This window comes from Pteropus medius, unplaced genomic scaffold, assembly GCF_902729225.1.
Source record: "Pteropus medius unplaced genomic scaffold, Ma_sr-lr_union100, whole genome shotgun sequence".
NCBI lineage: Eukaryota > Metazoa > Chordata > Mammalia > Chiroptera > Pteropodidae > Pteropus > Pteropus medius.
This window is the reverse complement of record NW_024340692.1, coordinates 20769138-20796256: the sequence shown is the minus strand read 5'-3', so window position 1 is coordinate 20796256 and position 27119 is coordinate 20769138. Positions and strand designations below refer to the sequence as shown.

At 37.9% G+C, this 27119-nt stretch overlaps 2 protein-coding genes across 3 annotated transcripts in view; one reads left to right on the top strand and one right to left on the bottom strand.

The window, feature by feature from the left end:
* The window catches only part of OSTF1 (osteoclast stimulating factor 1), a 50778-nt gene extending 42911 nt beyond the window's left edge, over positions 1-7867 (bottom strand). The window contains exon 1 of the mRNA XM_039843359.1: positions 7559-7867. Coding sequence (XP_039699293.1) covers positions 7559-7592 — 34 coding nt within the window. The 5' untranslated portion in view covers positions 7593-7867. The remainder of the gene's footprint in view (positions 1-7558) is intronic.
* A 96-nt stretch (positions 7868-7963) lies between these two features.
* Positions 7964-26758, top strand: NMRK1 (nicotinamide riboside kinase 1). 2 transcript variants are annotated; one of them, XM_039843496.1, is made up of 9 exons: positions 7964-8264; positions 12480-12543; positions 13518-13608; positions 13892-13940; positions 18877-19024; positions 19103-19174; positions 19804-19910; positions 22036-22120; positions 25790-26758. In XM_039843496.1, coding segments are annotated over exons 2-9 (582 nt in total). In that variant the 5' UTR covers positions 7964-8264; positions 12480-12514; the 3' UTR covers positions 25791-26758. The 2 variants fall into 2 exon arrangements, with proteins under 2 accessions (XP_039699430.1, XP_039699419.1); XM_039843485.1 differs by lacking the exon at positions 25790-26758 and having other exon boundaries at positions 7976-8264; positions 22036-25761.
* Positions 26759-27119: the final 361 nt, after the last annotated feature.

Here is a 27119-nt window from a genome sequence, read left to right as displayed (position 1 = left end):
TAAGCACAGAGAAATAAAAGAGAATAATTTATTCCCCGAAAGGAAAATAAGGTTGAAAACAATCTCAAGTTTGGCACACTATTCAGAAAAAGAAATTTAGAGGGTACAGTTTCTGTTGCACCATTTCATAGCCAGTTTCCTTGCCTGAAAAACCAGTGAAAATACTTTCAGTTTAGGTCCTCCCTGGGCTATTGTTGATTTGCACTGACTCATCAAAACAACAGCCCCCGGAGCAGCCAGGAAACTCTGTAAACCTGGGTAGGCAACATTTTAAGTAGAGTCATAAGAGTCTGGTTTTTAAGCAAGGAAATATTAGATTGTAGCATCTTCCAAATTTAGAGTCTGAGATACCTGCCAACTGTGCCAACTAGCTAGTGGGGCTTCTCTCAGCCTAGCTGCCCTCACCATGCTCAGAGAGCTTGAATTTGGAGGTGTCTTCCCTTCGAGCAGGGATTGAGTCAAGAGGTTCCTAGAAGACACAGCCACTGCAGAATACTCTCCAGTGGAAGTCCTTTCTTTGTCTCTTGCAAGTAAGTTTTATTCAAATCTTTCCTCCTACATGAGGGAGGGAATCCTGACATATAACCCACGCATTTCTCAGAACCAAGCAAAATGCCTCGTATAGGGCTGCCAGAAAGACTCCCTGGGGCAGCCTACAGATCCTCCTGAAGGGCCTAAGGCAGCCCCTCTGGCAGGAGTATAAACTGAGTTGGTCCCCAGGGTCTTCCTTAATATGAATTCAAATTACCTTCAAGCTCCCTGGAAATGAGGAGCTCTAAACTGGGAAGGAACTACATGTGAACGCATTCTTTGGTTCCACAAATATAAAACGAAAGTAACTTATCAAATTCTACAGGATGCTAACCAGTTTTAAAATCCCATACTAAACAAAATGCACAAATTCCCGCAACTCTTACCCCAAGAGTAAGTTGAGGGATTTGCCTTGTGTCTTTCTAAAAATTCTACAGATTCCAAACGTCAAGTGTGAAATGACTGGCAAGAATGAATGAAAAAGAGGTGATCACACAGTCCCACCGGCCACTTGTTTAAGAGATCTGAAGCTATGACCCTCTTTAATCCATGGCTACAAACTAAACACCCACAGCTACTGTTAACTGTTAACACTGACAGATATGTAAAGGGCTGATATGTAGGCATTTGAATTATCGATTCCTGAGTGGAGCAGTACTGTTTTCCAGACTGCTACACTAGACAAATGGCTTTCTCTTTCATCTATGTGTACATATCAAGTCTCCCTGACTTCTCTGAGAGAGCTCGGCCACTGTGCAGTCAAGTGAATGTGGATAGGACATATCAAGTTATTTCTGCCCAAGTCAAATGACTTCCCCCCTTTCCTGCCTACCAAGCTCTTACTCAGCATTGAAGACCCTGCTTACATTTTCCCTATTCTGTGACACCTCAACTTCTTCCAGTTCCTTTCTGGCACTTCCCAGCTCTCTGACCACATTTTGGCAATATCTATCACATGCTTTGTAATTTTTCTGTTTAAGGCAAGTTCACATTTTTGGCAGGAAGGTAAATTGGTAGAACCTCTTTGGAGAGCATTTTGGAACTGTCTATGAAAATGGCAAGGCACATACCCTCTGACAATACAACAATCCCAGCCTTTCTTCTGTGGACTTACACAGGTAAACAACAGGCTATTATAACCCTATTTGTTATAACAAGAGTGTAAATGATCTAAATGCATATTAATATGAGTCTGGTTAAATAAAGACAATAGAGCACCATGCAGTTGTTCAAAAGAACCATTCTATACTGATATCTAAAAATTTTTCCCCAAACTCCTTTAATTTGTATGATAGAGAATCTTTGTTTTTCCTAGCTTTATTGAGGTATGAATTACAAATTGATAAGAGGCTATTGACTTCACAGCTCACATCAGCCCACTGAAAGGGGGAGTGCCTGCCTCTCTCTCTCTTCCTTCCTCTCTTTCCTTCCCTCCCTCCCTTTCTCTCTTTCCCTCCCTTCCTGCGTCTCTCTTTCCCTCCCTCCCTTTCTGATACATTGTTTTCCCCTGGGCATTAAGTAAGAAAGGCCAACTTTGGTGACGGTTTTCATTAAATATGAGGTAGAAGGTAAACGGAATCAAAATCTGCCACCCCAAAATATGCCCCTTTGGCATAAGGATTATTTTGAGCTGAAGGCAATTGAGAAAAAGCAGACACAGGAAGAACTCTGTGCCCTCCGCCTATCTGCCTAAAAGCAGGGCATAAATTCCCCTTATGAAGGTATGCTCCCCTAATATGCTCCCATATAAGAAAGAGAACAACTCTTATCACTGGAGATGGAAATGGTACCTGGACAAGTCTGTGTAAACAAACCATACTAAAATAACCCTTATCTTCCATTAGTTTCCCCATATATTTACCTTCCCACAATTTACTTCCTCTAGAAGCCCAACACCCCTTTTCCTTTGGTCACTACTCTACAATGTATCGCCCTTTGTTAAAATGGTATACAAACTTCCAAGTCAAATCACTTCTTTGCATTTTCACTTCTTTACTATATACTCCCTGTAGACATAAAATTTAAAATATCAATTAAATTTGTATGTATTAAATTTTCCTCCTAGTAATCTGTTTTGTTTTCTCAGTTTAATTCACAGGACTCAGACATAGAACCTAAGAGGGTAGATGAAATATCTTTTCCTTCTTCACGGAGGCATGTCCGAAAAGCAAGTCACTAGCTACAATGAAATCAAGCAGTGACAATGTAGAAAACCCAAAAGGGAGAGGACCCCACTATTTCCAGAAGTAGTGCTGATGTATACTGCTCCAGCCTTTGCTACTTTATAGTAAACCTACAATATGTGCCCAATTAGTCTCATCTACCTTCTTCCAGAAAGACTTTATGTATCAAGACTTTTTATGTATCTGTCATGCATAAAAAGTTCAGTTGTCATGCAGTTATAAAGAAATAAAAGATTATTCTACTCTCAAAAAGTGTCTAATAGTCAATACAGATCAAATGAAAGAGGGGAATTATACAAAACACATGCAAAAAATACAACTATGTAAGTTAATACACAACAGAAGCTCAACAAAATCCTATCCAACCTACTAACAGAATCCTCCCAGGTTTCTCTGCCATAAATGTAGAGACTCTAGTTAAGACTTGTGTTCCATTTCCAGGTCAAACCAACCACCTCCTAGCTTTGAGACCTCAAGTAGTTTTTCTTAACCTCACTAAGTCCTACTTAATCCATAAAATGGAGATATTAGGATCCACCTTTTAGGGAAGTTAAAATAACCAAATAAGAGAGCAGTTAAAGTTCTTGGCACAATGCCTGATATTTAATTAGTGTCAAATAAATGTTAATTATTACTATCATCATCACCATTCTGTAATTTTGAAGATGTTCTTCTAACTTTATAAATGGAGCACCTCTGACTAATTCATTTATTCAGAGGGGAAAAAAACTACAAAAGCTCAGATTATTTTAGATGAAGACCTTTTTCCTCTCAAGGGTGTTATAAAAGCAGCATATGTGTGACATCTTTGAAGCTTATGATGTTTTTACTGTGTATACACAAGAACCCAAAATATTGACATTTGCTTCTTTAAAGTCCCATGAATTTATTTTCACAAGACATGTGAAATATTTATGCTGCTTTACTTCCACGATCAAAATCAATAAGCCATTTAAAAGAATTGGTCAAGGTCAGACATCAGGCTGCCAACTACAGTGGAGGGTCATCAAACCTGCTTGAAACGCAATGATTTGGGTCCAAATCTCATTCAATATCATTTGGCCCACTTTTACATCATCTGAGAATAAAGTCACTTTTTAAAAAATATTGTGAGAACATAAGTTGTTTTCTGTACTCCAACAGGCTAGGCGGTTTCACCCTAATTAAACTGCAAGGCTTTGGAGGGTGGCTGAAAAGAACAGAAGTGCTATATGTGTAGAACTGAGAGGCTGGCTGGTTCAGCAGAAAGTACAGAGTCGCATTAAGAATGAGCTGAAAACCACAAAACTGTTGCACAGTTTAGCAGACAAAGTATCAAGGCAACATATCTAACAATTAGGGGAAAGGGTTTTGATGACAGACCTGGAGTGGCCAAAAGTGACCCTATAGAGAAAAAAATCAGAAACCAAGGAAAGGTTAAAATGTGATAGAACTGATTTTTCAAGCAGAGACACCATTCTGAAGATAATTGTTTGTATTTTCTTTTTGGAATGAAATAGATTTGAAGAAGAAAAAAGAAAACCTGAGAGAAAACAGTGGTTATCACTAGATGATAAGTAGGGATGATTTTTGTGTTTTGATTTATATATTTATTATTTTTCTCTAGTATATTTTCTATAATAAAATATTACTTTTATTTTTAATTACAAGATTTTTTTTTTTTCAACAAAATGGACAAGATCAGCCATGCAATTATAGATATGGGACAATCTAAGACATTATCTGTAGATACATAAATGTACCCCATTAGACTAAACACCCTCATTGAGTCTTTCACTGTTCTTGGAACCGCAGTGTATAGCACAGGACCTAAAATATAAGCTGCATGTATTAAGAAGTGGTTAGCAAAAGAATTTTGATTGTGGCCAGAATCTCAAACAAAGTGACCTCTGGTATAACCTCAGGAAGAAACTTAAGGAAATGCAAAAAGAAATTAAGTGGCAGGGCTTTCCCACAAGCATCTGACCAGGGCTTGCCTGGGCATCCTCCAAAGTTCCCTTTATGGGGTACATGCCATTCATCCCAATAGATACATTAGCCCATATTATAGCTCAATGTCCCTTGCTACTAAAATTTTCCAGTAAGTCTTTTATCTTCTCTCACCTAGCTCCCCTCCTTTTAGTACTGCCTATGAAGTGAGCCATGCTATTCCACCAGATCTTGCTTTGCAGGAAGGTATATGGACCACTACTATGATATCCCACTTGTGTTTCTTGTAGAGATGTCCAGTCCATGCCAACACTTCAAGAAAACAATGGGAGAAGCTCACCTCAGATTCCAGTACCATTAAATAACTTTTCCTAGCCAAGTAATACATTTTAATTTTATGAACACTAGCAATCTTGTGATTGATCTTTTATCTTCGTACTTGAAGCTGAGTGCCAAATTTACAGCCCTCTTTCAAAAATTGTGCAGGACCTTACATGTGTCTGAAAGATAACTTTTCTTCTGGTTTCCTCTTACTACTCTTCCTTCCCTCTACCTGACTTTGCTTTCTTTATCTTTTTTTACTCTCGCTTGGGATGAGGCAGTATATTAACAAATCAAGAAAACAAAAATTAAATACACTTCCCCACCCCAGTTCCAAGCTTGCTTCAGACATCTTCACCCATGTAGCTTGCCTGCAGGACAAGAGAGCAAAACTCATCATCACTCTCCTTGCTGCTACCAACCAGGCAGTGACTTTTATGTGCATTTGTGACAAGTCTGACTAAAGACCAGAGGCACTTTCCTTTCCATTTTCTGCCCACCAACTCTAAAATACACATGTGGATGGTGCACTGTGATGTAAGCCATTATAGCTAAGAACCCAGACTCTGAAGCCAGACTACCTGGCCTCTAATCCTGCCCACTCCTCCTTATCCAGCTGCTGACCATGGGCCAATTAATCTTTCTGTGCCTTGCCTTCATTTCCCCACCTGAGGTAGTGGTACTCACCTCATAGGGTTGCTGTAAGAAGTAAACGAGTTAATATATTTAAAGTGATTAGATCAGTGCCTGGCACATAGGAAATGTACTATAATAGGGCAGTTCTGTTTTCAGTTATCAGGCCACACGAAGTTGCCGGTGGGACTGACAGTATTTTTCATTAATTTGTAAATTAGTAAACTGAAGAAATGATTTCTGTGGTGACTTTATTTGAGTTTCAATGTCACTTATAAATGAGTGCAGAGTCTAAGCTCTCTCTAAACAACAGTCATTTTCAATCATTTACTTTCTGATTTACTGAACAGAAGGAGAATCAGACAACAAAAATAGTTCCTGGGAGTGTATCCCCAACTGGTAACACCATGATCCATAAATCACACCCCTGTGTACATGAGTACTCATGTACACACTCTTGTACACACACACATACACATCACTGTCGATGTCCCTCCAGCTGCAGCACAGACATCACTTAGTGTCGAGAGAGATTTAAAAAACCTCATGAATAGCTTCTCAGGAAATTCCTTAAAATACAGTACTTTGGCTATCAAAGAACAACTCTGCTTTGTTGGATACTCGAGGTCTTGATTTACATCTGAGAGTAAAAAGCTGCCACCTCCTACATATTGACTTAAAATGCAAATTCCTCATCAGATCCCCCAACTAAAGAAGTACAGAGCCCAATTCTAGCTGGCCACGCCCACGGTTGCTCACAACGGAGCCAAAGTCCCAGCAACTTCCTCCACACCCTGCCTACAGAAATTTAAGCCCTCAGTGAATCACTATTCTATATATGTATGTACATAATTTCCAAATAAAATGGCTTGAAACTGACACTGTATCGGGGCAAAGAAAGAAAACTAAATAATCATTAAGATTGTAGTGCTTGATTAAAGTTTAGGAAAATTAGAAAAAATTAATCACTGAAACTCTACGCTTCACGACCAAGGTTACTTGGAAATTTGAGGTAAACGGATAAATTCGGCCTCTGCTATACTAAAGTTACATGAGATTGTACAAAAAAGATCCGAGAGTATGTCAGAGCTATTTATTTTCCACTTCCTACGTTTCCCCTAATTACCTACAAATGAATGCACTACGATATTGAATTGAAACTCACCAGTCCCTTTTAAATTCTCGTTTCTCCCTATCACAGAAAATATTCTAAGAATAGAATCAAAAATGAACCAAGACTATCGGCCAAAGCAATGGCTTTAGGAATTTAGTAATCGCACCCTCTCCAGTTTAGCCGGCCAAATTCACTAGGGGACTAGAGGCACAAGACTTGCATAGCATAATAAAGTGACACTTCCGAATAGCCGAGATTACTCTACTGCAGCCTAGATTCTCGCCACGAAGTCTAGTTTAGTTTTCTAAATGCTTTTCCCAAGATCCTGAGGTCAATTTCAAACGCTGTTCCTCTCAAAACTTCCAAAGGAGACTCGGTCACCCACCCCACCCTGCAAGCAGCGCACTTCCCGTTCGCTTTGGCCGGTCAAGAACTCTAACTTGACAGTGACAGACACTGAAAAAAAAGAGGAAGTGGCTAAAAGACCATTTTTCAAGACATTTACTTAATTTTTTTAAAGGGATATCAATAGCCTTGTCTTCCAGGAAAGCTTCAATGGGACATATCCATCACATCCTCTTGAAAGTTGCAGCGAATGTCAATGTTGCAAAACCGAGAGCGACTCGCCTTTAAAAATAAACTTTTTAAAAATCCTCGAAATCCTCTTGCTATCCAAAACGATCCCTCCCCCTTAGCGAACGCAACAAAGCGAACAACTCCCATTCTGGTGGGTAGTATCTCGAGAGCGGGACTCAGGGCCGGCGACGTGCCTGGTCTGCCCTGCCAAGTGGCAGAAGGAGCGCAAGGCACTGAGGCGGTCGGAGGACCCGGCGAGCACCTCCCTTACCTGGTTTGACCGGTTTGGGTGGCGGCTTCGACATCTCGCTTCCTGGAGCAACTAATCCTAACGACCACGCACGAAAAGCGAACCGAACGCCCCGCCAGCCAGCACTCCCTGCGCCCCAGAGTTTCTTTTTGTCTGGTTTGCAGCGGTGCGCCTTCAAGGACCTGCGCCCACCCTTGGCTGCGGAATCAGCGGACGCAGGGAGAGCGGCTCCGCGCAGTTCTCGCCCCGCCCGCGGCCGCCCGAGTTGTCCCGAGCGCGCGGCGGGGCAGACGAGGAAGTGGCCGCCGCCTCGCCGAGCGCCAATTGGTTCCCCGGCTGGCAGCTGCGGCGCGGCGGGAGCGCGGGCGGGAACGCGGGCGGCGCGCACGGCGACGGAACCAGGAGCCGGAACGCCGCCGGGTCGCGCCAGGGCCGGCCCAGCCGGGCGCGCCCCCGACGAGAAAGGGCCAGACCCTGCAGGGGCGCGCGCGGGCCACGCTCTCTGGAGCTCCGCCCCGCCCAACGTGGACTGGAGCCCAGCGCGGCCCACAGCCTGGGTGGACCTGGTTTGGCGACTTCTACCTGGGCCTCCTGCGGTCAGGAAGGGGTGCAGGGGAAGGGGCTATGGGCTTCTAGGTTAGCGAGCTGCGGGGTTGCGGCGGGCTAGTGACAGGCACAGGCTTGGCGATCGCCTCTAAGTGCTTGGGAGGACTCGAACTGGCTCCGGGTGAGTACCAGCCTACCCCGCTGCGCTGAACTTGGTCGCGTCTTACAAGCTGGATTGGGACTCACTCATGCCGCCCAAAACGGGCTGATACATAGCCTGCCAAGGAGTACGCGTGCTCGTGATGGCTTAATGCTTTAAGGTCCCGCAAGAATCCTTAAAATGAAAGTCTGCCTCCAAGAGATCGTACAGGGTGTGGAGAGAAGTCGCCAAGGACAGAGTCAGGTCTCGATCCCCACGGAAGGACAAGGTCTTTCATTCCTCTAGTATTGGGGTTGACGGACTACGGCCCGCCCACCCCTGTTGTTTATTATACAGCCTTCTACCCAAGAACGTTTTTAACATTTTTATATGGCTGAAAATAAATCAAAAGAATATGTTGTGGCATGTGCAAATTGTATTATATAAAGTTCAAATTTCAGTGTCCATAAAATCTTATTGGAACACAGCCATGCTCATTTGTTTATATTGTCTATGGCCGCTTTCACTTCGCAACAGCAATGTCGAACGCTGCTCGCAAAGTGGAAAACATTCCGTCTCTTTACAGAAGTTTGCCGACCCCTGACATAGCAGATTGAATCTCCAGTGGGAGGCAAGGGCGGGAGCATACTGTAAATTCAGCGTTCATAAATTCAAAATAGCACAGTCAACATAAATCAATTGTATGTTTGGGGAAGAAAAAATTAAAAGAAAAAAACTTTTTATATGAGAGTCTACGTAAAATGAAGTTAGAAGTTTATACTAGATGTTAGTGAAAGATCGAGTGATTCCAAGGGAAAGGGGCGTGGTTTGCATATTCAGAAACTTTAGCCTTGGGAGAGCCCTTTTTGGGAGCAAAATTTAAACAATAATAGGAAAAGACTTCCCTTTCATGTTGTGGGGAGGTAATCAAAATATCTATTAAATAAAATAAATGAGTGAGAAGTCCTGAAAACATTTCATTCTGAAAACTATCAGACTGCTCTTTCAATGTATTGAAAAGCAGAACATTCCATTAGCATGTTATCTTCTACCTTTGAGACCATTTGTATTAGGGACTTGCTATTTTGTTATAATGTGCTAATTCTACACATGCCACCTCTGACCATTTTGCAGTTTAGAATCCAAAATGTACGAAGTTTAGTAGTGAAATAAATGAAATATAATAAACATTAGCTATGAAAAAAAAATGATTCAACATTTTATTTAGAGTAAAAGAAGTATTAAAATAATTAAAATTACTCATTCTGCTTTGCTCTTGGATTTCGTAGTGTGTTCTCCCCTTATGCAAAAAATTGCACTATTTGGGAGAATAAAATATATAAATATCCAGAGAGATTGGGTGTGGTTACATATTCCTAGTAATTGGATGCCCTGGATTGATAAGGCTAGAAAGTCCAAATGGTTGTATCTCTGGAGACATTCAGTGATTAATAACATGTAGTTTATCAGACTTGTGTTTGCTTAGTGGAGTCTACTGCTGCATATATTTGGAGCCTGGCAACTCTTGATTTTAATACAGTTCTTAAAGAGGACAACAGGCAGTGAAATAGGAGAATGTTTGTGAACGTAGACATTGCCAGGCCTGAACTTAGAATTCATCTGAAGCTGCCCCCTGCATCCAAAACTATTTCTGAAGTAAATGTCTCTGAGATTGCTACACCCGCTCCCATCCCAGCCACTCATCCTAGCCACAGGTCTTACTTCTGTTTCTTCCAGTTACCCACCCCTCCCACCACATTGTCACCTGTTCTTTGCTTATGGACTGTGCCTAACATTTACCTAAACATTGTCTTGGACAGGCTAAGACTGCTAACTAATATAGAACTGTTTCTATAAAAAATTTTGTTTGACTGTGGGAGTTCCTTCCTGCGCCCAAGGGTTTTATAAGTAGGTTCTTGACTCTCCTCACTCCTGTTTTCTGAATTGCTAGACTTTCCACCCAAATAATCCCCTCAAGCCTATTTCCAGTGCCACACTCACTTGTTATTTCCATGCTATGTCACTAATACAGTACCCTCAGGTGTTTGCGCAGATGTGGCAAGAAGCCCAGAGGACCAGTAGTACCTGCCATTTGGTGTGCACAGCAGATAGACACATCAGTAATACATCAATGGAAAGGACGTCAATTATACATGAGAACTTCACCTTTGCTCTTAGTAATAAAGTGCTTTTAGCAGCTTGGAAAGAGGAAAGAGATTAACTTGCTTGGTCTAGTTTCATTTCTGGCTTTTCCGAAACTTATTAGCTGTGACCTTGGGTAATTTTCTGGGCCATTTTCAACTACAAAATGAAGATGTGGACTAAGTGACCTCTAAGGCTGTACTTCTCTGGATTTGAGAGTTTAATGCTCTGACTGAATTATCCAAAAATAAGCAAGGTGGAAGAGAGGAATGACAAAGTTTTATGTTTTTTTGCTTGGTTGGTTTTTGCCGAGTGAGGACAGCAACCTACTACTATGTACTGCCAACATAATTTCTTAAGCTAGAGGACATTTATCACAAAAAAATAAGAAAGATGCCATCTCATGATAAAGAGCAGTCTTTCTTTTCTCATCACCCAAAAAAGATAGTTGGCACCCTTGCACTGACTTACTAAAAATAAGAATAGGGTAAAATAAAATTTGAAAGCAGAAAAATTACAACCTAAAAACTTATTTTACAATATGTATTTTATGTGATTGTTCCCGTGATACACTTTGGCAATTTGGGTGAAAATATATATTCAAAAATGCAACTCTGGGTGAAACTCAGATATCCAATTTGTTCTGTCATTTTATTTTTTATTACAGTGATTATTGAAGTCTTGTCTTTCTTAGACTTGTTAGTGAAAGTGGAACTAAACTTTAAGCAGTTGCATTTAATTTGGAATGTTCTGGATAAACTGAGAAGAAGCCAAAGAACAAAAGCCCTCTCTCCACCAGGCTCCCTTCCCCACCACTTAGCCCAGGGGAAGAGCCTGGAAACTGGTCAAAGATAAGAATTGGGAGGACTGCTGGCAGCCTCCAGCTCAGGGGCCACACACCCCAGGCAGGCACACAATTTAGGTCCCTAATCACCCAACTAGAGCAGCTTAATCCAAGACAGCTCTCAGGAACCACTATTCTAAAGTTCCTTCCGGCTGAGCTTCACCTTTTCACTTAAAGAAGTGAAAATGGTCCATTGGACTATACACAAGACTGGTTTGGTAAACCTTAAAGGGCCATGTGTGAAACAGCCTTCCGCCCCCTAGACCAGGGGTCAACTGACAGTCGCCTGTGGCCAAAACCTGGCCCTCTGCAGTAACACCAGGCAATCGATTTCCTGATAGGGAACACTAACTTTGAAATCCAGTTAGTGAAATGTTATCTCAATAAAAAAGGAATTCCATTCTTCTCATTAGTAAATATGTATTGCCAAAAAACAAAAAAGTACTCAATTATTATTATGGTTTAACTTTCAGCAAAAAAAAAATTGTGGAAGTCTGTCTATTTCTTGTTATATAAATGCCCGCATAATAACCTTGATTTTGCCTCTTGGCTCACAAAGCTTCCAATATTTACTACCTGTCCCATTTCTCAAAAAGTTGTCTGCGCTGGCCCTAGACCTAAGCTTTCAGGCGGGAGATATCACCCTAAAAGGGGATTAACTTCTTTTTGCGTATGGACAGCAGTAACTTTCTCCCCATTTCAGCAGGGAAGAGAGAGGAGCTCTGCAGGTTTCCTCCTTCAGGGTAATGGATTTTCTCCTTGAATTGTGCTGGTAAAAGTGGAGTATGAAAGTCTGTAGTGTGCTCTGTGGCCCAGCGACTCTTCCACAGCCTTGAAAACAGACCTTCAGGGTTATACATTTTGCCATGGGAGCCCTTTCTGTTCACTTGATTTGAGCTTACAGGCCCTGAGCACACACCATCTGTTGGCACTTAGCAGGAGAGTGTGGCAGAGAGAAGCCAGTACAGTCATACCTCGTTTCATTGCACTTCACAGATGTGCCTTTTAGGAAATGTAGGCAAGACCCACCACCAGCAAAAGGATTACCACTCCCTTTATTGTGTGGTGGTCTGGAACCAAATCCACAATATCTCCGAGGTATGCCTGTATAACGCGAAACTCTTCCACGGAATGTGGAAATTCCAGGGATAGGTAACCCAGAGATCACAGCCAGCTTTCCCCTTCAGCTGGCCCTCTTCATTCAGGGCTCTTTCTTTTACCTCTTTCGACATCTGAATGGTTAGCATTCAATTTTTCTTTTTTAATTTTAGGAGATTTTAGGAAGACACAATTTTCAAAGCTAACTATGAAAACATTTGTCATTGGAATCAGTGGGTGAGTAATTTTGCTACAAACAGCTGGTTAGGACACTCAGGATGTCCAAAGGCTATTTTCATGTGAACAGGGTGGTGTGAGAAGAAGCAGTGAGAGGATTCCTGAGTCCTGGAGAAGAGAGCAGGCCACTATTATCTGTAAAACAGTGGAACGCTGGCTACATAAATGCCAAAGTAAATGGGAGAGCTTCTTATAAACAGAGAAACAGGAGAATCAGTAAGGAAAGTTTGCCTACTTTCTCATTTATTTTCTGGAGCTGACACCAGAGACAAGTCCTGATCATGTGCTACTTTCGGTTCAGGATTGTTCCATTCTCCATATGGCTACTCTCCCAGTGTGACATAGGAGAAAATCTATTATGTCATTCCTGTTATGCCCATCTTTGGACATATGGAATATGGAACCACCTTACCTGACTGGTGTAATAAGCACAAAAGGACCTCCCGTCTAGCCACAAAGTGGAGAGAGATTAGGGGAAAAGGAGACATCACAGAAGAGATATAAATTCATGATAGGTGGGTTTGTAATAAGCCATTCTTCCAGTTTTCTCCACTGTGCTTTGAAACAAAAATCACAATGACCATATGCAGGTTTATATATTTACACTAAAATGTCCTACTCATATTCTATGTTGCTTGCATATGAACCCTATAAATGTTTCACCATAGACAAAACGTTCCTTTGTTTCCAACACAATAGCTGTATTACCCGGTTCACTTTCCCAGTAGTTACTTACCTTTCTCCTCAATCTCTCCCACTTTATTTCTTATTATTTATTACATTAGATCTACTTATGCCTGTGGTTTTGCCAACGGAAAAAGCATTATCTATTAAACAAATCTTCTTAGATAGTCCATATTGTTTTAAATGTCCTTTTTTCTAAGATTATTTTTAAATGTTTTATGTTTTTTAGTGCATCTTCTGTATTTTCAATTTTATTTCAATTTTGTTTAATTTATCTTTTTTTGGTTCAGTGTGACAAATGGTGGGAAGACCACACTGGCTAAGAATTTGCAGAAACACCTCCCAAACTGCTGTGTCATATCTCAGGATGATTTCTTTAAGGTATCTATAAAACTTCTTAGATCATTTATTTAATACAAAAATTTTTGGTAGTAAAGTTAATTCAATTACATCCAAAAAGCCTTTGCTGAGTGATAAAGCTTTTGTAGTGAAGGTAAACTCAATGTAGTAGTGTGATTTATCCACTGGGTGGCACCATTTATTGGTTCACTCTGATTTTGTTATCATCATCAAAAGCGCTTATTAAAAGTTTATCGCCACTTTTTCTATAATTGTATTATTTCTGCACTACGCCATTTTGATGGGTACTTTATTATTTTTTCAGCCAGAGTCTGAGATAGAGATAGATGAAAATGGATTTCTGCAGTATGATGGTAAGTAAATGAGCTTGTAAAACATTATGCACTAATGTACTTTTTCTTTCCCAAACCCAAATAACTTTGCCATCTATGAAGACAGTCTCAAAGTGTGTTTAAATACATTACTATACTTTAAACCTGCTTTTGTAAAGGTTGCTGATTTATGTTCAGCTGTTTTTTTAAAAAAATGAAATCTTTTCCTCAGTTTTATGTTTAAAACTGAAAATATTGGAATGATACAGATTTTTCTTCTGAAGCTAGGGCAAGGTGGGTTCACTGGTACTCTAGTCATCCTTGCCTGGGGAATACATAACTAACTATACTTCCCTTCCCACCCATCCCCTACCCCCCACCCCTACCCTCCAGTCTTACCCGGAGCAAACCTGAAGCACTTATCTTCTGTGCTTTCCTTCTCAGTGACCAAGATGGTCCTGGGCAGATGTTTGTGTTTGTTTTTGTTTTTGTTTTTGTTTTTTGTTTTTTCACTGCTCAAAAAGAGTAGTAAATATTTTTTAGATAGATTCACCTCACTCCCTTACCCAATCTAACACTGCTTTGAAACCAAAGGATTAAAGTCCATCAGAAAAAGTTTATTTTCCTTTAAAGAATATCATGCTAATAAACTATGTTTAATGGTCTTACCAACTTTTACAATTAATAAGATGATCACTGAGAGCTTATGCAAACTAGCAACAAACAGAGTTCTCTTGAAGAGTCATAAAATATGTTCTTTATTTTTAACTCTGATAACCTTGGAGGAAAAATGTTGTATAGTTAGTTCTTACAGACACATGATAGTTTTAAGGGAGGCAGAGTCCTTGACTCGCTGTCTGTTCTTGTGTCTTGAGCTGCACCAGGATATTCTTTTCTTCTATTCTTACCTTCCTCTAAAGATTAGTTAAGAAGATTATTATATGCAAAGCACATACTCTACCACTGAGCTACATCCCCCAGCCAGGAAGATTATTACAAAGTAAGAGTTAAACAAGGAAAAACTGTTTTCAGAATCAACAATGAGTTATTCCTAATTTAAGAGTTCTTACAAACTGATAAAAAAAAAATCAATATCCCAACTGAAACGTGTAAGGATGTGAATCAGCTATTTACAGAAGCAAAAGATTATTCAATAATGTGCAATAAAAAGTCATCCTCAAAAGCAATCAAAGATTGTAACTTACTTTTTCTCCGACTTACCTAGTAAACAGATTTTTAAAGCAATGATAATTACCTAGTGAGGCCACTAGCTCAACAAAACAAAAACTTCACAGATAGGAGTATAATAAATTGGTACAACCTTTCTAGAAAGGAGATTGAGTGTATGTCCCAAAGACCTTAAATTATCCATGCCATGTGTTCAAGTGTCCAATTCTAGGATTCTAAAGGAAAAATCTGAACTTTTTAGGTAAATGTACAGATTTAAGGTAAGTGAAGGTAATGTCGAAATCTTTATGATAACCACCAAAAAATAGTTTTAAAATGTATAGCTATGAAGTTTCTAAGTAGGTGGAATCATTAAAATATAGTTGATAAGTATAAAATAAGTCAAAAGAAGTAAAAAAGAGAACTTAAAAAAATCAAAAGATGATGGAAAAATAAAAAAGATAGTAAACTGATAGATTTAAATCAAATATATCAGTAGCTACTTTAAGTTAACTGAACTAAAAATACTCCATTGTCATACTGGATTTTTTTTAAGCCAACTATAGGCTTCTTATAAGAGGTATATTTAAATATTAGGACATAAAAAAGTAGACAATAAAAGGCTAGGAAAAGATAGTATATTGTACAAACACCTACTGAAAGAACACTGGTATAACTATTCTAATATCAAACAAAGAAAACTTTAAGGTAAAAAGTATTACTAGAGATAGATAAATGGATCAATTCAACAGGAAGATAAACAATCTACAATTTGTATGCACCTAATAATGTAACTTCAAAATACATTAAGCAAAAACCGATAATACTAAGAAGAGAAATAGACAAATCTATAATTATTGTGGGAGATTTTAATACAACTTCCTCAATAATTAGTGGAAGGAATGGGCAAAAATTATAAGGGTATAATAGATTTGAACAACACAGCTAACAAAGTTGACTAAAGTAACACATATAGAACATGCTCCCAACAACAGCATAGTACACATTTTTTTTTCTTAAGAACACATGGAACATTAACCAAAATGGAAGGTATATACAAGGGCATAGAACAATTCCTAATATATTTCAGTGGGTTCAAGTAATACAGAGACATCCTCCAATCACAGAGAACTGAATTAGAAATCAACAACTAAAAAGGAAGTAGAAAAGTCCCAAGTGTTTGGAAAATAATCAGTACCTTTTATTCTGTTTTTTAAAACTTTTTCCTGTAGAAGGTTTTAAACATACAAAGTAGGCAGAAAAGTGTAATAAATTCTCATGAGTTCACCATCCAGCTTTAAATATTGATGAACTCTTATATTTCATCTATGCCCTCACTCACTTTCTCCTTCTAAATTATTTTGAAGCAAATCCCAGACATCATCATATTTTATCTGCAGCAGACATTTCAATATATCCCATGAGTCAAAGAATAATTCACAATTATTAGGAAATATTTTTAAGAGAATGATAATGAAAATATATTAAAACTAATGGTATTTCTGGTTCCAGCCAAATGGATTGGCCCCATTCCTTGCTATTACTCCCTCTCACAACTAAAAACCCCGTTGGACTACAGCAAACAAAGGAAGACTCTGAAAGATGAGAAGAGCAGATCGACTAGGGACATCAGGACTTGAAGAATAACATGGTCATGAGTTCCCTGAGTTTTCTTTTTGCCTCATATATTCTGCAAGGGGTGCTGGCGAAGTGTGCAACATGGAACCATCAATAGGTACAGATGAAAAGAAAAGAAAAAAAAGGAAAAAAGAAAAGAAACCTGTTCTCTAGTCAAAGGATCGGAAAAAGGGTAGCCTCGCAGAACAGAAAATCATTTTGATAATATCCACTGTACTCAAGCCAAACACAAAAGAAGAAGCCATCTTTCATTCATGGTGTTAGCAGAGCCAAGTGGGGAACAACACATCTGGACCCACCAACACTAGCAACATCGGGTAAGTTGGCCCTCCATGTCATCCAAAGGGGTCATATCAGTGGAGCCAAACAGTGAACTGAGCTTCCACCCCTACCTAGCAACAAAGAGGCAGAATGAGGCAGTGTGAGATGGTGCTAGTTGGCACTCCACACTTTCCTCACCCAGATAGTGTCACCTACTACCAGCAGGACTCAGTGGAGAGCTGAATTTCTCCCGTCACTGAGCAGCATTGAAGCCACACCAGCACTAAGCTCTCCTCCTTTTCTTCCCATAACAAACTCCATTCAGTATCTGAACCTGGACCTGCACACTCTACCTAAACAGGGTGACTGCCAACAAGAAAGATTAAATAGGATTTAGAGCCTCACAACATAATGCCCAAAATTTCCAGGACAAGACTGAAAATCACTTGTCATATCAAGAACCAGAAACTCTAAACTCTAAGGATAGACAATCAGTAGACACTAACTCCAGGATGACACATAAGTTGGAATGACCTGACGAGAATTTTCAAGCAGTGTTCATTAAAAGGCTTCAGCGAGCAATTGTAAATATTTTTGAGTCAAGTGAAAAATTAGAAAGCTTCAGTAAAGAAATAGAAACTTTATAACTGAAAACATACAATAACTGAAATTTTAAAACTCACTGGATGAGCTCAACAGAATAAATATGACAGAGGAAAGAATCAGTGAACTTCAATACAGAACAGTAGAAATTACTCAATCTGAACCACAGAGAGAAAATAGACTGAAAAGAAATCAACAGAAATGAAGGACAATAACAAAAGATCTAACATATCATTGGAGTCTCAGAAGGAGAAGAGAAAGAGTGTGGTGCTGAAAAAGTATTTAAAGAAGTAATGCTGTAAAACATCTCAAATTTGGCATAGGACATAAACCTACAGATGCAAGAATCTGAATAGTCCCCAAACAAGTTAAACAAGACTGATCAAGAAAAAAATAGGGAAGGCTCATATTACAAATATCAAAAAAAAAAGATAATAACATTACACATCCTACAGACATTAAAAAGATAAGAAGTTATTATAAACAATTTATGCAAGTAAATTAGAAAACAAATGAAATTGACAATTTCCCAGAAAAATGCAATTTACCAAGAGTAACACCAGAATGAAGAGAAAATCCTGATAGCCCTTTATCTATGAAATAAATTAATCCATACTTTTAAAAACTTTCACTTAAAAACCTCTAAGCCCAGATGACTCAATTCAGTGGTTCTAGAGTGGGGCTCATAATTTGCATTTCTGGTATGTTCCCAGGTGATGCTGGTGCTGCTTGTCTAGGTACCACACTTTGAGAATCACTGTTATAGGTTACTTTTCTAGAGTTGTATGCTCAAGAAGTATGTACATTTTAGAGTTTGAAAATGACATTTGTATCCTTTGTAAAAATTTTTAATGATTTTTATTTGTATGTAAGAGCTCTTTATATATTAGCTCTTTGCCAGATATATTGCAGATATTTTCCTCAGTATGTTATATATCTTTCAAACTAATTTATTAGTATTTTGTCATCCAAAAATGTTAAACTTTTATGTAGTCAGGAGGAATAGAAGTTATAAATAAAGCAAGATTAACTATGAGTTTATGTTTATCAAAGCTGGCAATGGGGACATAGGAGTTCATTGTACTCTACTCTCTACTTTCGTATATGTTTGAAATTTTGAAATTTCCCATAATAAAAATATTTCAAACATACCAATTGATCAGTATTAGAGTTTAAATTTATCTATAAGATTTGTTATTAGATATTTTGAAAGGTAAACCATGTTACACATTTATAGAGCCCATCATAAAAAGTTACACCATAAAACTTTTGTTTTATTGATTTCATATTTTTGTATGTTTGTTTGCAGTGCTTGAAGCTCTTAACATGGAAAAAATGATGTCGACTATTTCCTCCTGGATAGAAAGCCCAAGTCACTCTCTAGTATCAACAGACCAGGGAAATGCTGAGGAAATTCCCATATTAATCATTGAAGGTTTCCTTCTTTTTAACTATAAGTAAGCATCCCCACTCTAATATTGACTCTGAATTATTGGGGAGAAAAGCTTTGTGAACTAAATATGCTGTTATTTTAGGCCCCTTGACACTATATGGAATAGAAGCTACTTTCTGACCATTCCGTATGAAGAATGTAAGAAGAGGAGGAGGTGAGTTTTGGAATTGCCTTTGTGGATTATAATTCAAAAGACAAAATTTATGAAAAACAAGGAAAGCAACATTATTAAGCAATGTGTATATGTCATTTTTCAAACAAGAAAAACCTCAACTCTTTTATACAGTAAGCAGAACCTTTTTCCATAAACAATCATCCGCATGGAGTAATGTAAACTACTTTTCTAAGGAAAGGCTTTTATACCAGCATTTGGCTCATTTCTTCTAAATCTTCAAATGAAGCAATTCTATGTTGATTGTGATTTTAAATTAGTTGGCCTATATTATGTTACAGCCACAAAGAACACCAATTAGTTTAAAGCTTAATCCAACATATCAGTAGTTCTATCATTATTTATATTGATATTTGTCTCTTAATTCTTTTATAAAGCACTGCAGAGGGAAAGATAATTATGAATAATAGTCAGTGAGTTACAAAGTTAATTCTTGTGTCAGCGAACTAATTCCATTTTATTGTCTTTATAACTAGCATTGAGTCTAAAAGGTATAGTCTTAATCCTATTTAGATTCAATCTGAGTGATTTTCGCATTATCTTGATCATTATTATTTTACTTTATCAACATGTGTTTTTATCAACATAAAGTTTTCTATGTGTTTTGATAGTACAAGGGTCTACAAGCCTCCAGACCCCCCAGGGTACTTTGATGGCCATGTGTGGCCCATGTACCTAAAGCACAGACGAGAAATGGAGGACATCACATGGGAAATTGGTAAGTGCATTTTCTCCCTCCACTTGTCATTGCCCCAAAGTACACAAAAGAGAGGGCTTTAGGAGGCATTTTCCTCATGTATCACATTATAAAGGGACATTTTAAGCCAGGACACTCTAGGTTCTCTCTCTTCCACAACTGCTCTCCTGGTTTCTCTTTCTTTCCTTATGGCTCTTGTCAAAAGTTCATCAACTTCTAGGTAGTCATTTATTCAATAAATGTTGATTGAATGCTTTTCATGTACAAGATACTGCCCTGGTGATATCAAGAGAAATAAGGCAGACCCAGTGTTTACGCTTATGAGCCAACATTTTATTAGGGAAACAGAATTTAACACACTAGCTGCATGAGCATGTCCTTCCTAGATGTGCTTAGTACAGTGACACTGAGCACCTGCGGGGGGACTGCCTGAGTCCCAGTGATCAGGAATGGCTTCCTTGAAGCCACATTTAAACCACATTCTGACAGCTGAACTGGAAAAAGGGCAGAGGATTGAAGGGATGGAAGATCACCTCAGAGAGTGGGTATGGTACATGAAAATACCAGGAGATAGGTAGGAATGATCATTACTTGAAAGAAGGTTGGTATATTTGTGGTAGAGAAAACCAAGGACAAGAGGTCATGCTGGTAATACAGGAAAGGTCCAAAGTCTGCAAGGCCATAGGCCAGTTAAAAACTGTGTCATTATCCCAAGAGAAGTGGGAAGCCTTCTACAGAGAGTCTTTGAACAAGGCCATGATAGATGTCAGATTCTTGTTTTAGTAAGATTCCTCTGGCTATGTGGAGGGTGGATGTAGAAGGTGTGATATTGGATGTACTCTACAGAACTGAGTGATGGCATAATTATGGAGGAGGCGGGAAACTGAGTTATCAAGAACAAGGTCTTGAGAACTGGCAGGTGCTATTTCAGAGAACAGGAAAAAAGCAAAGGAGTTGTAGGTTCATAAGGGAGGAATGAAAGTTTATTTTGTACATAATGAGGTCAAGATGCCTGAGAGACATAAAGCAGCTATGTAACCATGTAGATATATGGAACCAGGCTGAGAACAGACCACTGTTATACAAAGCTCAACACAGAGAAAATACAGGAGGCTGGAGAGAGAAGGCCATTCGATGGGGCAGAGGAATCAGAACTGAAGTGTACTTTTCAAAGTAAAGGGTCATGAAGCTCATAACCTCCAGGGTGGCTATGTCAGGGCTGTGCAGAAGGCACATAGGGCTTCCTCACTGTCTAGAGGCCATTATGATCTCTTCTTCAGTCAAGTTCAACTCCACTTCCCCATCGCCAAAGCTGCTACTTAGGTTCTGGCCGCACCACTTCCAGTTTGGCCCATGGTTGCAGGGATATCTTCATCTTACTGCCCCTCTCTTACCTAAATTGCAAACCTAACCATGCCTCTGCCTTACTATATACCTTTAAAGAATTGAGACAAAACCCACACAGCCAGACATTAAGGTTTTAAAACAAAGCCATGTCCTTGCTCTATAACCTCTTCTCTACACTGTTCCTGCCCTGCATTCTAGGCTTTCCAAACTGTACATCTTTTTTTTAACAGGTAAAATTCTCTCCTACCTCCCTACCGCTGCAGTTCTCTGACTAGAAGATATTTTCCTTCCTTTAACATATGTAACTTCTACTTTTTCTCCAAATCCAACTATGCCAGTTTTATTAAAAATCTTTTGGGCCTGGAGAATTTTGTTTCAGTACATATATAGCAGTTCCCAGACCCCTGAATGGTTTAAGAAGCTTCACAGATAATCTTGATGCATAAGTAAGTTGGAGAACTACTCCCTTGAATGATTCTTTTGGAGAGACACTTCTTCAATCTTCCTAAAGTCCCATATTTAAAATGCCACTTAATTCTCTTTTTCTTTCTTTTTTTAAAAAAAATAATTATCATATCAGCTAGTGTTCATTTCTCTGTAATAATCCAAAATTTTTCACCTGTTGTTTCTGGCTATAATCTATTTCTGTCTTTAATGGCTATTAATTTCTTTTTATGTTATGGTCCTGGGTTCTTTGCTTAAACTTATTGATATTTTCAAGAGATACCAAGTGCAAAAGTAGGCACCTTGTATTAATAAGCTTGTTAGCATTCAAATTGCTTTCTTTTTTCCTTTTCAGTTTACCTAGATGGAACAAAATCTGAAGAGGAACTGTTTTCACAAGTGTATGAAGATCTAAGACAAGAACTAGCAAAGCGAAAATATTAAGTATTGTCCTATCGAAGTGGATGGTGAAAGAACAGCTAGAAATATAGTTCATTACATACCCAAAAGTAGCATACCAGAATGCTAATGTAGAATTGTATCCATTCATTCATTGCTTTGAAGATAATTCAGAATCAGAAACTCGGAATAGGTTTGGAGACTTGATTACTTTTTTAAGGGTGAAAATATTCACCCTTTGTTATATCTCTTAATGATAATTATGTTTTTTAGTTTAAATATTTTAGTATATGGCTGTTACTTCAATGAGGCTGAAATTACCCTTGGGCCTAATGAAGTTAAAATGCTAGTAGTCTTGTTTTAATATGTCTAGAGCTCCTCCTCCTTTATTCCTCTTAAAGATTTTCTATGAATTTCTTATTTCCCAAATTCCTCAAAAGTAAACAGAAGATTTAAAACATTATTTATTATTTCTTTAAGGTTTTCATATTAGATGATACATTTTTAAAGTGATGGAAATCCCTCTAACTCTGGCTTAAGCAGAAAGAAAGTACAGGGCAGCAGTCACTGACAGAAATCATGTCTGTTGGAAGCACCATCCTTCTGTGTCCAGCAGCCCCACTGGAAAAAGACAGTTTATCCTTTTTCAAGATTCTCCATGAGTTGATAAATGTTGAAGCTGGGTATTGTGTACAAGGGGTTTATATATTATTATTACTATTTTTGCATATGTTTAAATTTTTTTATTTTAAACAGTTTTTTAAAAAGTGGTTTTTCATTTTAGGCCAACCGAAAAGTCCCAGGGAAGACTTTGATTGGTCCTTCTTGGGTCACATGACTTTTGCTAAACCAGTCATTAGGAACAGGGAGGTGATATACTCAGACTGGGTAGGACTGGATTTTATTTTGATCTTGTAATTAATTGAATACATCTCCTAAGCCCTCCTGACTTAAGGGGAGAAATTCTCCAAAGGGAAAGCAGGGAACAAGGTAGAAACCAGGACAAGAAGGATGACTGAAAGAATAAAACTATAGATCTAACTGCTGTTATATTTGAATTAAAAGGGTTTTCATGGCTAACACATGCAAAATGCAATAATCAACTGATTGAAGAGAAGACAGTATAAGTCACTCCAGCACTGAAGAATATTAAATGTATTTTTGGTGTGACACAACTGCCCTAGCCCCAACATCATCATCTCTCAATAAAAATTAGATTACCTATATCCTCAGAATATTCCTATATGACTAGGGAACTGAGCACAGCCAGGCAGCCCATTGATGCTACATACTCCTAATTTCAGGATCAGCCCTTCATGTGAACATGAACCCATTTGAAGAAATTTCAAGACCATTTTTAAACTTCTTCTTAGAGGAACTTATTATCCTTGCCAGATATGCTGCCCACTCCTGCCATCTGTTACTCTGATGAAAAACAGACCCACAGTGAAGCTCAGGGCACCAGCATGAGTGAATAGAGAGAGTGAAGGGGGAAGGGAGGGGCTCAGCTTTCATATATGATAGCACTCAAGCCAGATCCACTTTTATAGGAGTTATAGGCTCCTTTCTGGCCCTAATGAGATACTTCCAAGGGTGTTTCAGCTATTGTACACCTAGACTTTTCCATTTTCTCGATAATGGCCAGTGCTCATGTCCAATTCTCCTTTAGTGATTAAGTCATATACTGGAAGTTGACATTATGATCTCCTTGGTGATATGAAAGGATCCTTGATCATGTAGCTCAGGCAAATTGCACCTAGTTCTGTACCAAATTCCAGCTTCGGCCATCTGGTCCAAGCCCAAGAATAGCTGGCATGTTTTGACAGGCGTGGAAAACCCACAAAGGTACATGTCCATGTGTGTGACACCTTCCTCTTTCCTTGCCTATATCCTAGAGGCTTATAAGGAAATATTCAACTATACCTTTTAAGGCTATCTTGCTTGTGTTCTAGATATTGGATAAAGTTTAAAAAATATGTATGTAACAGATATGTTAGAAGAGACATAAAATCCAAAACAGATCAGCTTTTCCTACCTCCACGATCTGTGTTATTTTTTTTTTTTCCAGTTGCATAAATAAGTCACTGGGTTATATTACTCCACTATTTTTCACATTTCTTCCAACCACAATGCCCTGGCAAAGCCAGCCTGGAGGGATCCTCAGCGTGGCCCAGTTTAACCCTCAGTTTGGGAATGAGGTAGTACAGAAGCCTTTCAAAGGTTTCAGTTGACTACTCTTAAGGCTTCTCATAACATATCATAAAACTGCTTAACTAATTTTTCACTCTAAGCACATAAAATCCTCATTTTGAAAAAGTAATAATAAAAGAGAAACAACAAAGATTGCATTTAATTATTAATGAAACAATAAATGACTTAGGAAAGTAAGGATATGAAGTTATGTGTTTAATCAATCCTTATTTAAATCCAGATTTTGAGGCAAAATTGAATCATTCCCTATTCTCACTATAACAAGGCAGTCTAGCCACCAGCAACATTCAAACTTTCTTTTAAAATGTTTATTTTCATCTCATTATAAAAGTACCTTAATTACAAAAACTTTTAATGAAGAAAAAAAAATCACCTATATTTTCAGCAATCAGCAATGTTAACATTTTAATGAGTATGCATTCAATGTTTTTACCATTCACATCGGTCTCTTTTTATATAGTTACATACTTTACATGGTTAACTGCCATACTTCTTTCTTTCTTAAAATTAATATCTAAGAAGCTTAACAGTGTTCATTGTATAATGACACTGGATAAAACTAAATAGCTCTCCCAGTTAAAGAACTGAAGGCTGAGTTCTGTTTTGCTCATTGAAAGCAATTTATAAGACTTGACAGAGACATCTTAGTGCAGGAAATGCCACATATCTAGTTTCAAGTCATAGGAATAAGAAATTACAAAATAAAACTTTAATCAAATGTTTGTATTTTTCTTTTTGGCATTTTTCTATATTGAATTTGTGAAAATGTGATTTCCAATTATAAAGTAATAGTATAATTACCTAGTATAATAGTCCAAATTGACATAAGATTATTGAGTCATTTCCCATTTGTTGGATATTTAGTATGGGTATAGTTTTTCACATTAGCAAATAACATGCTATAAAAATATCTGCACATATTTCTGGTTTTCTTCTTGAATTAAAAGTTTTCAAAAGTAGCACTTGCTTGGTCAAAGAGTATAATCATTTTTACATTTTACATACTTAAAGATTAAATACTGTACTAGAAAATGCGTTTCTCCAACATGAGCTGTGTAATAAGAATATAGTAGGTTTATCGTTGGATTTCTAAGCCAAAGTCACTTAGCAGTCAGCTAGGCTTCCTTGATTTAAGAAAAAAAATATTAAAGTAACAACACTTCTTTTCCCAAATCAAGGATAACACTAAAACAAGAATTCTACTGCAGCCTTTGTAATATTCTAGTTCTCAAACTATTTCATTCCTTGAAATCAAGGATTATTATACCAATTTTAAACGATATTAGATATCTGATATCTTAAGTTAGGCTTAAATTTAATGCAAGGATTAAGAGAATGAGACTTGGACTCTATTTAGTTCTTTATGGAAAACCAGCATTTCTGGCTACAGAATACCTGTAATCTTAACATCATTAGGATACTATTGTTAATGTGAAGGTTTAATAAAACGAGAACTGGAATTCTCCATTAATTTATTTGCTATTATATTTATTCTCAAGGTCTGCAAGGAACAGCATTAAGATGGAATCCACTAAATCCTTCCTGGGGTGAATTAGGAAACTCAAAAGAACGTATTCAAGAACTTTAACCAAGATATAATACGTACTTTGGTACAATGATAGTTGTTTGTTCTATCACACGTGCTTTTCTCAAGTAAATAGTTATCCATGACAGTGTGTGGGAATTTACCTTAATGACTTGTTCTCAATCCCAGAAGTGTACAGATATAACAATGTAAGTCAGTTCTTCTAGACTAATGATTGTCAAATTTTCCTGAATGGGAACGTTTTATATAACATTACAGTGTGCATGTAATCTATTATGTGTGTGTTTGTGTATATGTGCCTATGTGTATGTGACTGTGTGTGTATGTGTCTGTATGTACATGTATATATGTGTGTGTGTATACACAGACATGTTAAGCATCATAAAACATTTACCTTATATACAATGTACTCTGGTATTTTTCTATTTTTAATATTTTTTAAATATCTGTTTACCATCCCATACCAATGCCCATTTTCTGCAAATAATGGCATTACCAGGAGTAGCGGGCACATAAAATAAATCAACAGTTCCTTATAGTATCCTTCATGGGAGTGTTATGTCATTGTTAATTCCGTTATTGTTTTTTGCACGTATCTAAAAACCACTGAATCATTGTGTCACTTACATTGAGACGTTATAAACAGGGTTTTTTCCTGTGTTTTATTTTGTTTTTGTCAAACCAATAGTCTAAAGTCACAGAAATAAGTTACAGTTACTTCAATGACATGTTATACAAGAGACCTTCATTGAAAAATACAAACAGAAAATCTGAATTGTATGATTATTTGAGGTCTCTGTCCGTGCTGGAACTTATATTATCTACTGTACTGATCAACTTTTTGTTTATAAATAGTGAACAGATTTCTCACAACCCTCTTTATTCTTACAAATATAAAATATATTCTAACATTAACTTTAAACGTTCTCTGCAGACTCATTTAATCACCATTCATTTCTATATTTCTAACTAGCTTGCACTCAGTGATGATTGGGGGTTATTTGGTCACACATTCTACAAAAAAAACACAATCTATGAAAAACAAACAAAACAACCTGGGCTCTAATTACAATTCATTATTTAATAGCTATATGACTTTGATCAAGCAAATTAGAGTCTTATTTTCTCATTTTAAGATGAGGATATCAACATTACTTATTAAGGTGTAGTATACAGTAAGGATCAAGTTCAAAATCCTTAATAGGGCCTCCAAGGCATCCCCTGATCTAGTCTCTGCATAGCTCTCTACCCTCATTTCCCATCATTCAGGGAGACCTTCCTGC

Excerpts from the sequence above, each read along its gene's own strand:
- NMRK1 (XM_039843485.1), top strand. The coding sequence starts at position 12,515 with ATGAAAACATTTGTCATTGGAATCAGTGG. Across the intron at positions 19,175-19,803 it reads GAATGTAAGAAGAGGAGGAG|TACAAGGGTCTACAAGCCTC; the intron begins GTGAGTTTTGGA and ends GTGTTTTGATAG. Across the intron at positions 19,911-22,035 it reads GGACATCACATGGGAAATTG|TTTACCTAGATGGAACAAAA; the intron begins GTAAGTGCATTT and ends TTTCCTTTTCAG.